General features: G+C 38.8%; 1 protein-coding gene across 4 annotated transcripts in view; it reads right to left on the minus strand.

Moving 5' to 3' along the window:
• Window positions 1-18,293, minus strand: part of pard3bb (par-3 family cell polarity regulator beta b) — a 316,476-nt gene that overhangs the window by 7,211 nt on the left and 290,972 nt on the right. For all 4 annotated transcript variants that reach the window (XM_079882104.1, XM_079882103.1, XM_079882105.1 and 1 more), the window contains one exon: window positions 2,829-2,905. In XM_079882104.1, the coding sequence (XP_079738230.1) occupies window positions 2,829-2,905 (77 nt within the window). The remainder of the gene's footprint in view (window positions 1-2,828; window positions 2,906-18,293) is intronic.

An 18,293-nucleotide genomic window follows, 5' to 3' on the forward strand; every position in this document is an offset into this window, starting at 1 on the left:
TGCAGTTTGCAGCTTATCGGACACCTATGTGCTCACCTGCGGGAGACTCCGAACAGCAATCAGCCATCATGTCTTTTTGATGCCAACGACAATTTACAAACCTGACGCGCCTCGCAGGAGGATGAAAATTTCATGAATTTCAGAAGGAGACTAGAGAAGGAAAGAAAAGGCAGGGGGAAAAAGTGAGAAATCGGACGATAGGTTGAGGAGGTCCAGCCTAGCACAGATGGTGGGTGTTGGTTGCCAGGGCAACATTGAACAGGCAGAACAATGAAAATATGGCATTATTTTCAGAGCTCTCATCAAATGTAACCTTCTTCCCTCATCATGAGCTCTTTTCTGGCATTTGCAGCATTGAAACTGACAGCTCGCTGCCTAATATAAAAGAAACGAGAACGATTTACTGTCATTTGTACAAACTGCTTTTGAGTCTTTTAAGCTTTCCTAAGGTTTGACAACAGCCAATTTTGCACTCATTTAGACCGCAAACACACTAAGGGCCCTATCTTACACCCAGCGCAATGCAGCGCCAAGCGCGATGCAAGTGTTTTTTGCTAGTTTCAGCCCGACGCAGTTATCATTTTCACGTCCTGCGCCACGTTGTTTAAATAGCAAATGCATTTGTGCACCCATGGGCGTGCTAGTCTGAAAACGAGGTGTGTTTTGGCGCATTGTTGGCGCTTTGTTATTTTGTGGCAACAGAAATAGACTGTGCCATTGACCAACTGAAACCTGGTCTAAAGTCAATGGCACAAGATTTTTTATTTTATTTAAAGAGTGCGTTAGTAATGTGCGTCTATAGGCGGGTCCACAACGCGCGTACACTCTGCTTATTAAACACGCAGGGACGCACGTACAGCAGCACACAAACATGCCAAATATTAAAAATAAAAGGATTACAATGTAAAAGATTATTATTGTGTACATAAAGATATGGTGGAATCCGGCTTGTCCCGTAGATGGTCTGCTTGCGCACTTTTACCTCGTGCACGAGCAGTTCCGTTTGCGTTCTGGAGACGCGTTCGGTCTTTCCACTATCAAATTCCGTCATGTAAATAGCGAATCTGCCATGGCGCGAGCGCAACTGGCATTTAAAGGGAATGGGAGATGAGACTGATTGGTTTAACGAACGTAAATCCCAAAACACACCCATTACTCATTATGAGAATAGGGACAACCCTTTTAGACCATGTGCCTGGCGCGCCGACCATTTTTCCCGTCGTTAAACTAGCAAAAGTGGATTCGGACACGCCCTAAGTGAACGCTTTAGACCATGCACTTAGATCGTTAAAATAGGGCCCTAAGAGGTCTTCTAACACAGAAGGTTCTTGATGAGGCAGAATAAACAATTAGACCATTGTGACCGATCTAAAGAGCTCTGGGAAGGCCACCATCAGAAAAGCCAAAGAGTGTGGGACTAGGGGGAGATTTAGCGGGGTGTTTCTTCATTTTTTAAGAAAGGAATTGGTTTGTCTTAAAGTGAAAGATAGGATGAGGAAGAATGACTGATTGTGATTGATTTGTCCACTAAAGAACAGCTCCAAAAATGTACCTCTTGACCAGAGTTCATCGAGATGGGCCACCATCTGTGCATTCATCACCCAATTATCACTAAAACGGTCCAATGAAAGCCCTAACACAATGAAACACAACTTTGACTTGCCCAGTTAATCCAATAATCTGGAGGCAGGTGGTGAACGGACCCTCTGATTGGCTGATCTCGAGCTGAGCACACTGGGCAATTAGTGGGTGTATCAATGTACTAATGGTTATAATTAGACACACACAGAGGTGCTGCACGATCTCGCGACCAGGCCAACCTTCAGTTGACTGCAAAAACCAGTGACCTCTGCGTGGGCCGGACACAGAGTTCGGGATGGTGTAATAATGAAAGCGAGGGTCTGCCACAGGCGTTTTTGGCCCAGGTTTGGCCCCTTTTTTGCGTCAGCACAAAAAACACATAGTACCCTAATGGACCTAGAGACTAACAGAGGTGAGGAGCGTTATTTAGAAAGGAAATGGCTTTGAAAGTAGACCCCGGGGTGGTTGATACTAAAATCTGTTGCGATAAGCCATTTTGGAGGAGTGAAATCTTAGTTCACCCATGTAATGATGCTGCAGGGAAAATGATAAATACTTTATAAGTGTTTTAGCATTTTATTTCAATTCATTGCGTGCAATTAAAGTGCCTCGCCAACACTTTTAAAAGTTCATTACTTGCAAGTTTTAGATTTCTTAATGTGTCTCATTTGTTATCAGTTATCCGTTTATAGTCTCCTACAATCATGTGATGACAGATCCACACTTCCATGTGCCAAACTCATAAACCGTGACCCTCACACTAACACCAGCGCTGTTTAAACAGACCAGAGAGGGCAAACAGGCTGTGGACTTTACGAGCCAACATTCACGCCTGTGCGCTTGCCTGTTTGTTTGCGCTGGCCGTCGTGGTCAGTCGGGCTCAGCAAACACGGAAAGATGTGATTGAGACCGATAGAAACAACGGAGGAGAAAAAGACAGATAAAAAGAGGCAGCCGTAACTTTAGACGGCTCCTGAAATGTGCTCTGTGATCAGGTTACAGAGCTGCGACCGCATGGCCGTCTCCCCGGAGAGGATCAGGTGAATTCCCAGGATAGGAGGGCCTCAGAAGGCAGACACTCCAGATTTAATTATACGCATTAAAGAGGATTATTCAGCTCTGCATGAGAGAGACAGATGACTACCTGCTCTCCCCCCTCTCTTCCTTCTCGCCTTCTACTTTTCTAGCTTTCCATCTCTCCCCGATTTGTCACGAAGGATGCGGGATTAATGACTTGATGTTCTTACCTGGGCAGGGAAGCGTACTGTCGCTCGGCATCCTCATATCGTGGTGTCAGTCTGGGGTCAGGGTTTCTCACTGGCATCTGGTAAAGGCCAAGAAGAGAGCAGAGTGAAAAAGAGATGAGGATGTTTACATGACACATCATATTATATTAGACAGCAATACAGCTACTGCGGTATACACATGGGGGTGTGGCGGTGTCAACAGTATAACAGTATATACACAAAGCATGTTGTACATAATGTTTCAATGTGAGCAATTTTGGCTACTACTGACATAATCAAATCAATATCAAACACACAAGTAGCTATAATTTAAATAATGCTCAAAATATCACAACACTGGAATGCATTTTATATAGATGACCATGATTTAAATATGTTGCATTGAACATTGCGCTACTCTTGATCGTCATACATTTTAAATTCTATAACTTAAATACATATATTTACATGAGGAAATTATACTTGTTCGAAAAAGATTTTTGTTTTTGAAAGTAGTCTCTTATCCACACCAAGGTTGCATTTATTTAATAAACAATACCGTAAAAACAGCAATATTGAGAAATATAATTACAATTTAAAATGAATGTTTTTGATTTCATTTATTTTATTATATTATAAATAATATATTTTATATTTATCCCTGTGATAGCAAAGCTGAATTTTCAGCATCATTACTCCAGTCTTCAGTGTCACATGGTCCTTCAGAAATCATTTTAATGTTGATTTGCTTCTCAAGAAACATTTATTATTATTATTAATAGTTAACACAGTTGCTGATTAATGTTTTTGTGTAAACTGTGATGAATTTTTGTTCAGGATTCTTTGACGCATAGAAAATAATTTGAAATTGAAAAGTATCATTTTGTAACATTATTTGTCTTTACTGTCACTCAATTTAAACCATCCTCGTTAAATAAAACGATTAATTTAACTTAAAAAAATATGCAAAGATACTGTTCAAAATAATTTATCATTTTATGTGATTAATCATGCTATCTTAAGGTACTTACAATCAGAAATACAGTATATTTACACATACAATCATCAAATTAATGTAAATTAAACAAACTAAATATAATGATTTAATTATTAATTAATACGATATCTTATTTATTTGTTTAAGGTCACTATTGTGCCTGAAGAAGCACTAAACCAATAATTAGACAGATATAACACCATGTAATAAAACAAGTCAAATGTTTGATTCTAACTGAGATGATAAAAAAAAAAAGAAAAGAAAAAAAAGAAAAGAAAAGTATACCTCTGGCATTTTTGCCATGATCCATGGTTAATTTCTCAACTTGGTGCTAAGACACCTACTCCCCACCTAGGCAGACACCAATATCTGTTATGTCACATTACTGAAGAGTAAAGTGTAAAGCATGAATTATCATGCGAGCGACTCATTCAAAGCCACATTCTAGACCAGCGCTGGCCCTGTCACTCTCTCTGCATTCATCACAGAGTCACCTTCCCCCTGAAATACCTGCTGTGCCCTGTAATCAAGCCATGAAAGGCAGTGTGAGTTGCTCACAAAGGCTGCTTATTGGGGGATTTAGTACTGGGAGTCTTGGGGAGGGGGTAAAAAGCCAGATCCCAGATTGTGTTTCTGAAAACAGGATGAAGTCGAGCAGTCCTCCAACCCTCCTGGACTAAGCCTGACTCAAGCTCAAGGAAGAGCCAGATTAACTGTGCGCATTACATTAGCAAGATGAGCAATCTCTTAAAAGACCGGCTCCTCATTCAGCATGCAGATTTAGGAGTATCTCCTGTTTCCTTCCTCTAAAGACCGACGCTTTCAACGGGATTTGCTCGCATCGTTTGCAATCATGCTGCTTAGAGCCTGTATAAAACATTTAGAAGCAGCATCTTCATTTCAGCGAGACTTTCCCCCATTTGTCTGGCAATCTTCTTTTCCCTCTTCACCCGAAAAAGCAGAAAGATGACAGAGGATAGGGACTGTGAGAATTGTACCCTGACACATATAGGCAACTTAATAAATTATAAATACTGTCATATAATCCATGAGGAAATTATTCCAGTAGATTTAGCAGGGCCTGACAGATGAAGGTTGGGGCCATTATGGAAAACTGGCTGCTTTTCCGAGGGCAATATGTGTGAAATTGTGTCATCTGTCTCAATGAGCTGATTTTAAATACACAGCTCGCCGTGCCACCACCTCTCTCTCCACTGTCCTCATAACGGCTGCCCTCCTGCCTGCATATTAGCGACATTTTTTCTCTCGGCCTCGGAAAAACTGAAATGTCTTCAGGGCTTCAATATATATGATGAAAGGACAGGCACACATTACCTGGGAAAAAAAGGATAGTTGATTGAGGGGTCAGAATGGAAGTGCTTCTGAATGAAAGAGGAAATGTTCTCAGTTTCAAACAGACTTGCTCTATCTTTGCCTCTCCTTCACGCACGCAATGAACTCCATGAGTAACCGAAGTGGGCGTCTTTGAATGCTGATGATGGTGAAGATTACCATCATGTCCCTGGAGGGTTAAAGAGGAGAACTTATCTCCGAATGGAACAGATATCACTATTTGACACAGTAGAAATACAGACCTTGGTGTTTAAAGTTCAATATTTGATATAGAAACATTTTAAGGATCCTTCCCCGACAGGCATCGCTATCTGACCGGATCTGTTCTACTGTAATGATGGCAGTGATTTGCTTCATTATTTGGCTGTGCCCTCACATTCACACCATGTTGCTAACTGTGTCCACGCTCTGCCCTCTCACCATCTGTGCTTTCAACTCTGACAGAAGCTGCCAATCCATGCTGACCATAAACCAGCCAATCAGGGAAAAAATGGACAAACTGAGGAGCATGAAACTAACACACCATAACCCTAAAGCTGATAACAGTGCATACAAGGATAAAAACATCTTTCCAGAGACCTAGCCTGTGGCCAGAAAGGAGACGAAGAGATCAATGATGACTTCCCTCATTTAAGGGATGATCAGATACAGAAGTGGTGTGGCACAGCAGTTAAGGCTGGGAACTGGAAGGTTGCTGATTCGATTGGAGCAAGAAGTGAGTCATCACTACTGTGCCTGAGGAGGTTTATAACACCTGGAGAGAGATTACTGTTAGCATTCTCATTCCTGCTCAGCTGAAAACACGTGATTTCAAATCTGCCATCTTTCCTCATGGCCACAGAAGTATTTGAGCCAATCTCCTGAGCTGCAAATGTCATGTGACTAATCAATCTAGAGGCCTGGGAAATGTACACCAATACAGCACTGATTGGCTGAAGGTACCATGAAATTGAGCACAGTATCAATCCCTTTACAAGTGATATTTTCTGAACTTTGTCATTATTTACTCACCCTCAGGTTGTTCCAAACCTGTATGAGTTTCTTTCTACTGCTGAACACAAACAATGATGTTTTGAAGAATATGGGAAACCTAACTATTGAAACAATACTATGGAAGTCAATGGGGCCCATCGACTGTTTGGTTACAGACATTCTTCAAAATATCTTCTTGTGTTCAGCCGAAGAAACAAATTCATACAGGGTTGGAACAACCTGAGGGTGAGTAAATGTTGACAATTTTCATTTTTGGGTGAACTATCCCTTTAAGAAAAGAAAAGAAATGCACACTGTTCCATCATTAATGAATAACTACACAGGAACAAATGAGTAATGCACTAATAACATTCTAGTAACTAACAAGAGACACTAATGAATGAATGAATTAGTTAGTAATAGCACTCAGCTGAATGGGGTAGTTCACTATTAGCTAATCAATAACTACCATTTTTTTCATACGTCCCGGAGAACTATTAACAACTACTATATACAGGTTCATAATTAATGCGAATAATGCATAATGTATAATTAATTCTAAAGTGAAGATGATTGTAGCCCACTAGCAATGACACAAGTATTACCAAATCCTTCAGAAGGAATTACTAATTATTTGGATCAGTATTCTAAAATGAAGAGCATGATAACTCCTTAATATTCACCGAAGTCATTGTAAACTTTTGAGTTTTTTGTAAGGTTTTGGGATAGTAATGACTCAAGCGTTATTACATTCTTCTAAAGGACTAAATTACTAATTATTTGGGTCTGTATTCTAGAGTGAAGATCATGGTAACCCACTAGTAATGACTCAACTAACAACTAACGATCATGTCTTTGCCGTGCATCCATTCCAAACAGTCATACGCACATATACAGATATAACAGTTGATTATAACAGAGCTTAGCATGTTAGCATGTTGCTAAACTGCTGGAATTGCACACAATACACAAATAGTAGGGCTATTTTAAATTAGATTAGAGCTATTTTTATTGATGCTTTGTAGAACTGAATTAAAGTATATTTATTATCAACATTTCTCTTGACTTTGTGCGCCATTTTGGATTTTAATTCAGTTAATAAACTCGGTTGGTATCTAACACCACAGCAAAAAACAAACAACAATAAAAAAAAAAAGTTTTAAACAAAAACCACAGCAACAAACGGGTTAAATTTTCATTTTTCATTTATCTGTGAAAACCCCTTCTGACATATGAATATACGAGTAGGTGTGTATGACTAAGTTAATTGTGATCGATGTGTGTGTGTGTAGGCACAGAGGCCAGTGTTTGTGTGGGGTGTGTGTGTGTGTGTGTTTGCTCAGGGGGCACCGCAGGTCTCTCTCTGGAGAGTGTGTATTCATCCCTCCGCTCTGAGCTGCACAGGGCTCATGCATATGTAAAACGCAGAGATGAAATCAGTCTGATTTTACAGTTCACTGCGGGCTAGGTAAACAAATGAATGCGAGGAGGGGAGAGGTGGAGGATGGTGTGCTGGAAGGGCAGGGTGGGGTGTGCTGACTCACATCCTCAAACAGGCATCACCCCAGGCCTCATTAAAATCACCTCACCTGCAGGCGCCATTAAAGAAATCTCTTGATCTGACCGTGCAAACTCTCACCCGCGACATTATCGAGAGTTTGCTCAAGCCGGCCAAAACTCGCAGGGCTGGAAATGGCACTTGTTAAATGTTAATAACTCATAAATGAGTTTATTCATGAAGAAACCTTTAGCGGTACAGATTAATCTGTCCTTTTAATGCTCTTTTAACTGACGTTGAACAAAATACGCTGTGTGATCAGCCTCCTTAAATGCTAGGTACATACCATCAATACATTCGACTTGTGCTAACACACGTCATACATGTCTAGTGGCACATAATGATTGATAAAGAATGTTAAATATCAAAACACAGCATACCTGGTTCTACAGTGTGTGAAATAGTAAGGTTCAAGGCATATGCATCTAAAATCTATGTTAGTTTCAGAAGGTATACAAATAGCAGACGTTCAGCTCCAGCAAACAGATGCAATGGTTAAATCCATGAGAAAGGCAGTGATTGTACAAATAAATATGCACAATTGTTGTCTTTTTCAAACCACATCTATTTATACAATCATATCCCTAACCCTAAAGGCCTGTTCACACCGGGACGAATTTCGCGTGCGATATTCGCCGACGTTTAACGCCTCGTGACTAAACAAAGGGCGCCAATGTGAGTGTGCACACCGACGCGAAAAACGCCACGCGTAAAAGCGTCATTTTTTAAAAACCGCTTCGGGTTCGTTTTTTTGGTTTGACGCGCCGCGTCAAAAACTATCCGACCAATGAGATTGGCGCTTTTGCTCACGTGTCTGGAGCTTCTGAAGTTACAGTAAAACACAACTTGGGGGGCGCTTAAACACAAAACGGTCTTGCCGAGCACACATACGTAACGGCGAAGAAGATATACGCCAAGTAGCGTCTACACTGCCGTGAAGAAATAAGACGAGGAAGATGCAAGGCAAGATGAATGTAGAGCTGCTGGTCTCGTTGGTGTCGGAACATAAAGAACTATATGACAAACGCGACAGCGACTACAAAACCGGGGTATTTCTGTTTTACATTAAGCGCCATCTAATGTCAGGGAATGAATTTGCATGTTCACTCGGCTCATCGTCAGCGAAAATCGCTTTGGTGTGAACACAAAAAATGCGTTGAAAAACACTGGCGAATAACGCGCGCCGATATTCGTCCCGGTGTGTACGGCCCTTAAGGCTCAAAACCCTGACTTTGTCCTGCATGATCCTACAAAGCATCATCCATCTTTCTCATGTCCAGGCCTCTAATCACTTGTAGCTTCATAATCCTCCTCGAAATGTTCAACTGTCTTTTAGTCTCATCTTAACAAGACACCAGAAAGTGCGGAAAGTGTGTCATGATAGTAAAAAAAATCAGGCCCAGTGGATTGTTCAACAATCGGTCCCCCTGCAGTATTTGACCTGGGGTGACGATGGGCAGCAATAAACACCGTGGCGTCTGACTGACAGACACGCTGGGTGATGTGTGTCAGAGCTAAGCTTCGTAATGACGGCCATTGGGATGGCATGGTGGGAGAGCAGGCCGGTGCTGTATCCTCCATCCTACTCGTCCCTGCTCCTTCAAAGCTAATGGCCTACAGAAAGCCATTTCACGGCGTGCCGAGCAGAGGAGAGGAGAGATGAGAGGGTAATTCAGGCGGAAGAGACTGACACAGCCAGTCGTAAAGCGCCCTCCCCATCACTTCGTACACTGCACAATCCATGAGCCATCAGCGCCATTACCTGGACCTCCGTTTGCCCCGACCCACCCGTGCTGAAACTTAGTTTGATATATTCATCCCTGACGCAAGACTAAGAAAGTCAACATGAAGTGACATTTGAAATCATTTTCTTCCATAATGCAACATATAGAGTGAAGCAGGATATTTAACAAGAAAAGGATTGATTTTTTGAAGAAAAAATTGATTGGATCATAAAAAGCAAGCTTTTCAACATTAAAGCTGAAGGTTAAAGGAATAGTTCACCGAAAAATGAACATTTTGTCATAATTTGCTCACCTTCATGTCTAACTTGTACAACTTTATTTCTTCTGCGATAGAAAACAAAAAAAAAGATTCTCTGAAAAATGGGGTTTTGTCTATACAATGTAATTCAATGAGGCCAACCTTGTTTTAGAGCCTTCTGGCTTTAATCGTTTTGGCAAAAAACAGTAGAAATAATGAATGTTAACAATTTTTTATTTTTAAGTGAACTGTTCCTTTTAAGTTCAGCCTCAGGAGCATCTCCACATAATCCAAAATTATCCAGACCATTATTTGCTATTATTGCAGAAACCTTTATTACATAAACTAGCATTAAATCTAGTGCTAGAGCAACTGCTGGCAAGACTTGAGAAAAGCTGCATTGACTAAAATAGAGCTTGCCAACTGATTTTCATTAACCAATGCCTTGGTTATGTGAGCTGAAAAAGAAAGTTGTCTCAGAGGTGGAGCAATGCTTTAACATTTTGAATTTTATTATGTTTTGCAGGGTTTTTTTTTAGTTCAATATGTGGCTTATGACCGTATAGCATAGATGACTATAGAAAACCGCAAGTGTGCTGGGCTTTATGGGTAGAGACTGTTTAAAATGCTCTACGAGTTAGGGTGGCGAATATGCTGATGTTTTTTGACAGACAGTATTTAATCTAAGACACGCTGTTCTGTCATGTGAAGGACTGGAGCGATATTAATATCTGCATTGATAAATAGGCTCCATTACTCCATCACGTTCAGCACTCATAAAACACAGTCAGCGACGGGCAACATAAAAAGTCAGGGGAAGAAAAAAACTACACTGCAGACAGCTAATAACATCCAGCTCCTTTGCAATTTGTTAAAATCTGGCTTCGCAAAACGACAAGCTACGGTGAAAAATGGAAAAGCCCAGAGTTTGGGATACTTTTTCAGCTGACTCAAGTGTTTCGTCATCCATCAGTGGCCAGTGCACAAGTGCGTCTCGGCCAGTCATTACTTACGATCAGACATATGATCATATTATTTATTTAAAATTTCTCAATATTTCATGTATTTTTTAGTTTGCTTCACAGAAACTTTGTTGCTTATTTGATATCTGTACTGAAACATATGAACATATCATTCTAACCGAAGGGCGATCAGTTATTCCACTGAACTGGTCATATGAATACTGACAGCGCTCCAAACACGAACCGCTTGCTTCTGGGAGTACGGGAGGGAGATGAGCAGAGAAGGATATGTCTCAATCTGTGATTGTACATGAGAACAGAGTCAGATCTGGCATAATGATGCATGCATAACCAAAGCCCTCACTGGAACAGGCTGGTTCCCTTGGGCCGTAGTGGCGGAGCTTGCCTTCTAAGTATGTGGTAGTGGGGGAGAAAGCCTGGGTTAGGCGCACCATATAAATTGGAGTCAATAGCAAAAAGGAAATCAATGGAAAATTACCATAAATTCATGAAAAATACTGTCATCATTTACTCACCCCCATATAATTCATAAACATGTTTTTCTTTCTTTCTTCTGCAGAATATAAAAGAAGATATTTTGGAAACCAAACAGTTTTGGTTAGCATTGACTTCTATTGTTTGGACAAGAACTTCTCAAAATGTTCTAATGGCTTGTTAGGCAGCAATTTTGGTAATCTAAGTCCAGCAGGGGTCCGTGACATATAAAACATAGTTTTTCCTAAAAGTAATACATTTATCATAAATTTGCCTAAATTAAAATTTCAATGCAAGAATACATAATAATTGTATGAATCAATGCATAAATACTTATTATAATTAGGAAGGTTTTATTTTGAAATGTTGTTCTTTCGAACTTTCAATTCATCAAAGAATCCTACAGTAATGTTTTACATTTTTCAAGAAAATATTAAGCAGCACAACTTAAGCAGTTTTTAACACTGTTAATAATCAGAAATGTTAGATTGATTTCTGAGGGATCATGTGACACTGCTGAAAATTCAGCTTTACCATTACATGAATATATATATATATATAAAAGAAAACAGTTATTTTAAGTGGTAATAATATTTCACAATATTACGGTTTATTTCAACAAATAAACGCAGCCTTGTTGAGCATAAGGGACTTCTTTCAAAAACATTAAAAACACCAACCGATTCAAAACTTTTAAACAGTAGTTTAAGTACTATGTATTTACATTGAAATTAATAATTTGATACAATGGACTTAATGTGTACTTATTTTTTGAAAATACCTGCATGTATTTACAGCTGTAATTAATATATGTTATAATATAAATTACATTTGTAATTACACTGTTGACCCTTCCCTTACACCTTAACCCAACCTTAAACCTACCCAATACCACCAAACCTGTCCCTAACCTTACCCGTATCACACCTCAAAAGCAGCATAAGTGTTTTACAATACATCATGAACACAATAAATACATTGTACTTATTTTTTTGATGTAAGTACATAGTATTTAAAGCGACTTAATATAAAGTGGGACCATTTAAATTTATATGCAAATTTAAAAAGAACAGTGACAGGTAATACTGTTTGTTAATGCTTGATGTTAACAACATATGTTATTGTGTTACTGAAAAGTTTTTAAATTGGGGGGTGAGAGAACACTGGGTCTGTAAAAGTCGAAAATTCCTTCAAACTCCAGAACCGTTTGGCTTGAAAAAGTGTAATCTCAAACACCAATCTCTCTCTCCCACAGACACACACAAACACTCCAACGCATCCACCCACATCCAATCAGCCAAAACCACAGGCCCTCTTCTGACTGTTAATTGAGTTTAGCCAAAGTGCTGCCATTGCACAAGTGATGTGAGTTATAGATTATAAGAACCTCTCACACGGCCATCGATTCCACACGGCCCAGCGCAGGGCCAGAGAGAGCTGATGTGAGCTGAACGCTGCTCTGAGGATCTCTGCCATTTAATTAAGAGGAGGAGAAGGTCAAAGGGCAGGTGTGCGGCTACGGCACTAATGCAGTGAGGTAAATATTTTTACGGCCTGTCCATGAATTAAAAGAGAAAACGGAAATGTTACACTGCTCATAATGCATGCTGGAACTGGAGTTGAGCTGCAAATGATCAGGCCCTTCTACTTTAAAAAGGCCGCTCTCATGACAATTCGTTACTATTTTACATTTTGGCAAATTAGAGGCAAATTTGTACAATCTCATTTGCATGTTTACATAAAATCTGCTTGCACTCCACTGACAGTTATGTTAAGGATGGACCTTCTTGATTATGGCTGGCATTCACTTAAGGCGCTAATATACTTCAAGCGAAATCGAACTGATGTGACGCCATTTCAAACAAAATCAGGCCGAAACAAAGTTCGTTTCGAGTTTGCAAGGCAAAAATATGTACAAAAGTTGTGTAGTGTATTATAACCTTAGAGGTTTTTCTTAAAAAAAAAAAAACATTTCTGTAAAAAAAAAACGTGCTGTACGAATTCGAGAAAAATCGCCACCATGTTTTCATATGAGATCGGATTAAAATGGCTGTTATTTCCTTTTTTTATTATTATGGATTTTTTTGCTACATTTTATTGACTTTTAATTTGGTAACCAACAAATAACAATGTAAAGAAACCGTGTCCTCGATTTTGACAGAAATGTCAATGCGAAGGCAAATGCGACGCACGTTGAGAGGAAACCCTAGCACTCCACCTGAAGCAACCTTCTCGGCTATGATGGAAGAATTACTCACTACGTGCACTCATGTGGAAGAAACTTGGGAGGAACCGTGACAGACTGTCTATAGTACTCAAGACGACCTGTGATTCTTCACTGGAAAACTCACTTGCACCTATCTGAAAAGCTCTGGAACTCATTAATACAACTTTGGAGTCACGCAGCGTCTGGAGTCTATGCGGTAACTGCTAGGTCATGGCCCCGAAAGCTGTCATATTTGTCATTTTTATAGGTGCCATATTTTATTAAAGAGATGCATAATGATCACATTTGAGAGTGAATAATAACCTAAATTTTGGTCTGTTCATTCCACAAAGCTATCGTATGACTTCATACGAGGTAGAATGGACTGCTTTTATGTTGCGTTCATTGTGTTTTGCATATAGTAATATTATACAATAAATATATCAGGATGTGGTGAGAGAATATTTATAGATTGCCCTGTCTAGGCATCCAACTAGACAAAAAAGCCAAGCATTTCCCACATGCAATTTTCTCAGCATTGGAAAAACAAAGCTCATGTAGGGCAGATGAATGTTTTGTATCAGCAGTCGAATCTTGATCGTGAATGCGGCTCTTGTTATACAAAATACAGCATTACGAGTTCACGGAGCGTTTTAGATTGGGCTGATAAAACCGAGCTGGTGACTCAAGCGCCGACCAGCTTTTTGGAACAAAAGTAGCCTTCCTGTGGCTGTGTCAGCCTGGGTCATCCTCTCTGTAAAGAGCACCTGGCCCTTAAAAACGGACAATGTGAAACACGTACAATGCTAATTCAAGACTAATTCAAGTAAGGTCCTAAATGGTGTGGCATTCCTGTCTGTCTTCAGTAAGAGGAATGATAATTTTTGTGTTTGACCTTTGGTCTTTCTCAGCTCTCTCTCGCTCTCATTCGATCGGCATCAGCAACACTCAAACTCGTTCGAAATGTCACGAGGCAAAAGAAGAAAAACAAACTCATTCATTCAAGTCCACTTCTATCTGCCGCTCTCCTTTACTGCAGTAATTGCTGTGGCTTGTGAAAAGCCATCAGTTTCCAACCCTAATTAGTGAAGGCTCTTAACAAAGTCTCTCCAGCCGTCTCTGAATGCCGTTCCCGCTGGCAGCCACTGCGACGGCCAATAGACTCTTACTCGGCAACAAAAATATCTATTTGATAGCTTTAATTTTTCATAATTTTCTCTAATGAGGGTGCATTGATTTTAACTAGGACATGAACGCTGCGAGGGGAGAGCGGGAGCTAATGCAGTGACTACTCGCGCTCACTCCACTGAGAATCCAACAGTAGAGCTCAGCATTTTGTAGTGTATGCACTATTTCGTGACTTAGTTTCAGCTTTTTGGTTGCAATGAACAAACTTCTGCAAACGTCTTCTTGGTAACGTAGAGCTGTTGTGTGTTTGTTTGCTTTATATTTAAAAATCTTCCCCACATGCAAAAAGCTTGCATTAAATTCATGACATTCAAATCGCGATTAATTACTGGTCAATCGATAACCAATAATAGCTTGTTTGAATTTGTCTACAAGATATAATAATTGTCCTTCACACAACAGAAGGTCAACAGGTACTTTTATGGTGCGTTTTTGTTATTTTTGGAGCTCAAAAGCCCCAGTAACCATTTACTCTCACTTTGTGGAAAAAGTCAGCTGTATATTTGGCTAAACATCTTTAGTTTTAAATAAATACATAAAAATTACAGGTTTAATGATTTTTGTATGAACTATGGTAAGATTGATCTTTTATGCTTGCAAAGGCTGCATTAATTTAATAATAATAAAAAAAAAAATGTAAAAACAGCAATGTTGTGAAATATTTTTATAATTTTAAATAACTGTTTTCTATTTGAATATATTTTAAAATAGATTTTTTTGCTGTGATAACAAAGCTGAATTTTCATCATCATTACTCCAGTTTTCAGTGTCACATGATGCTCTTATGACTTATTATCATCAATGTTGAAAACAGTTGTGCTGCTTGATATTTTTATGGAAACTGATACATTAGGTTTTTATTATTATTATTATTATTATTTGATGAATATAAAGCCCAAAAGAGCAGCATGTATTTAAAATAAAAATCTTTTGAAACAACGTAAACGCCTTTCCTGCCATTTTGATCAATTTAATGTATAACCTACTTGTTAATAAATCTTACTGACCCCAAACTCTTAAACGGTACTGTATGTGTTAACATTAGCTAAAATGCAAAAGCTAGAATAAAATAATGACCAAAACATTTATTCCTTTTGGTTAAATGTTGGTTAATGGAAATTTGTACACATGCTAAAAAAGTAAATGCATTATGACCAAACAGGAATTAAAAATTAGCAATATTACATTAAACATGAATTTTTAGTTTTGCTGGAGCAAAACTGTAGTTTAACTGTTAGTAATACCTAATGTATTAAAAACTGAACCGTGTTGTAAAGTGTTACCACTCTTTCTTTAGAGTAGCCTTGAAAAGAAGAGAAGCAGTCAACACAGTCTTTCAAAAACTTCAAATCTATATCTGAAAGAGTGTCAGAACTAGTCTTCTATCTGGAGTCCCTTCTTCTCCCGAACTGAAATGTCAGGCATACCTCAGGGATGTCCACAGGAGTATGAGCGAGTGTGTGGGTTTGTGAGAGGATGTAATGGAATATGAGTGTCAAAAAGTGGATGCGAGTACGATTAAGTGTGAAAATGTGTGTGTTTAGCAGTAGGGAAATGGGTGTATCTTTGAGGCCTCTCTGTGAAGTGTGCTGAAGCTCCCACATGTAATTAGAACATTTTTCCTCCTACTTTACTTTCTTCCACATCCACTTAATTTTAGCAGCCAGGGTTTGTTACGTAAAACCTGGGAGAGCTTCTCAACACTGTCAGTAATGGAAGCGTTCTCACTCTTAACCGCGCACAAGAAGATGAATCCGCAAATTATAATTACTTCAAATCTCGTATCCGTATTATAGTGCGATAACAAAAGAGTGTGTGTGGACCGAACGGGGGCTGTTTGTTTGCGTTTCCACTGGAGCGCTGATCTTCAATCGCAATCCACACTCTTGAGTTAATGCTTAATTTGAAATGTCAAATCCTTTCAGGATAAAGCCGGATAAACAGGAAAATAAGAAATGTCACATACTCAAGTCCCCGACACTCAGGCAATTAACCACATTAAAGGTCAATAACCAAATGCATGCTGCTTTTAATGACTACTGCCTCTTCACACATCAAGTCTTTTAATGGCTTCCCATGTCTATTTTTGTCTAGTTTTTCTTTTCAAATGGCTACTCAAGGTGCTGATATGAAACGTTATGTCTGGTGAGCAAAGCTCAGTGCCACTGGATACCTGGAACACACTAAATGACCTTCTTCTCTGTGCTGTTTCCATTCTTATGTTCTTAACTCAAGGTTCCTTTAAGATAAATTACGAAGCCATAAATAAAAAGCGGGTGCTGACATTCTCTAAAAGTTGGACCAATTTTCTGCTCTTCCTGGGAATTTACCTTCCTTTGTTCTCTTAATCCCTGCCAAGAACTTTTAAGATGGGAAGTCTGGAAAATGGGGGTCCTATCTGGGTGGCAATGGCTTAAAGAAATTATCTCCAGTCCTTAAACCCCCTTTTCTGTTCCACTTTCCTCCTCGTTTCTGCCTTATCGCTCGTCCACCTTGAGTATTTCCAAGGACGACCCACAATTTGAGAGGGAAAAAAACTTCTAAAAGCCAGGCCCTTTGAAATCTGATTGGCCCAGTGAAATGCATCTCCCTTAAATCACAGAGTTTCTCTGGTGTTTTTTTTTTTTTTTTTTTTTTACAAATAGAAATAGCTATTTATATACTTGTGGATTTGGTAGAGCGTGATAGCGCTATCATGTTTGCACACAGATCGCTGTGTAAACGGTTCAGAAATGTCTTAACTCATGGGTAGTCATGGATAGATTACAGAACTTAAAGGAGGATACTGCTAGTCTGCTTTTGAATGGGCTACTGACTTCTCTGTAAGGGGAATCAAAATGATGTCGTCATTTATTCATACAGAATATGTATGAATGATTGACTGACTGAATTGTGAAAAATGTGCTGGCCGCTCTTTTCCATGGATGGGGACTGCAGCTTTCCAGCTTCAAAAATAATTCCAAACCACCATAAACATATCATAAAAGCAGTTTATATGACTTGCAATTTATTTCAATTCTTCTAAATCCATACAACAGATTTCAGTGAGAAACAGACTGAAATTAAGGTTGTTACTCGCTGAATATATTTCCCTTCACTGAACCGTCAACTGATGTGAATGGATCACTGAGTAAATCATTTGCGATTGTCACTTTGACCAGTTTTCTGAATAGCTGAAAATTGAATATAATTGAAAATATCAGCCCAAAGAATGATTCATTCATGGTTGGATTATTAACATTCCAATACTGCTACTTCTCAAACAATGCAAAGAGTTCAAGAGCAAATGTCAATAATAATTTCAGCAATACATTTCAATAATAATGTTTGTTCCTCACACAAATTAATTAGCCTATACACTACAAAAAAATAAATAAATAAATAAATAAAAATAATAATAATAATTATATATATATATATATATATATATATATATATATATTTTTTTTTTTTTTTTTTTTATAGTGTCCCAGTACAAATATCTAAACAGACATATATTCAGACATATAAATTTAGCAGACATATATTCACTAGGGCTGGGTAAAAAATATTGTTTTCTCAATTTTAATTGATTCTCATTATTACAAACAGATATCGATTCTTAAATTCCAAGAATCGATTAGGCTAGTCATCCTGTTTCCAGTTGATGAATTAATGGAACATTGTAGTGCGCATCCCATCCAATATATCACAGTAATCTTTGTGATTTGTTGGTTATTGATATGAAACAAAGTCTCAGATTTCAAATTACATCCATTTTCTTACGAAATTC

This window comes from Squalius cephalus (genome assembly GCF_949319135.1).
Source record: "Squalius cephalus genome assembly, chromosome: 9".
NCBI lineage: Eukaryota > Metazoa > Chordata > Actinopteri > Cypriniformes > Leuciscidae > Squalius > Squalius cephalus.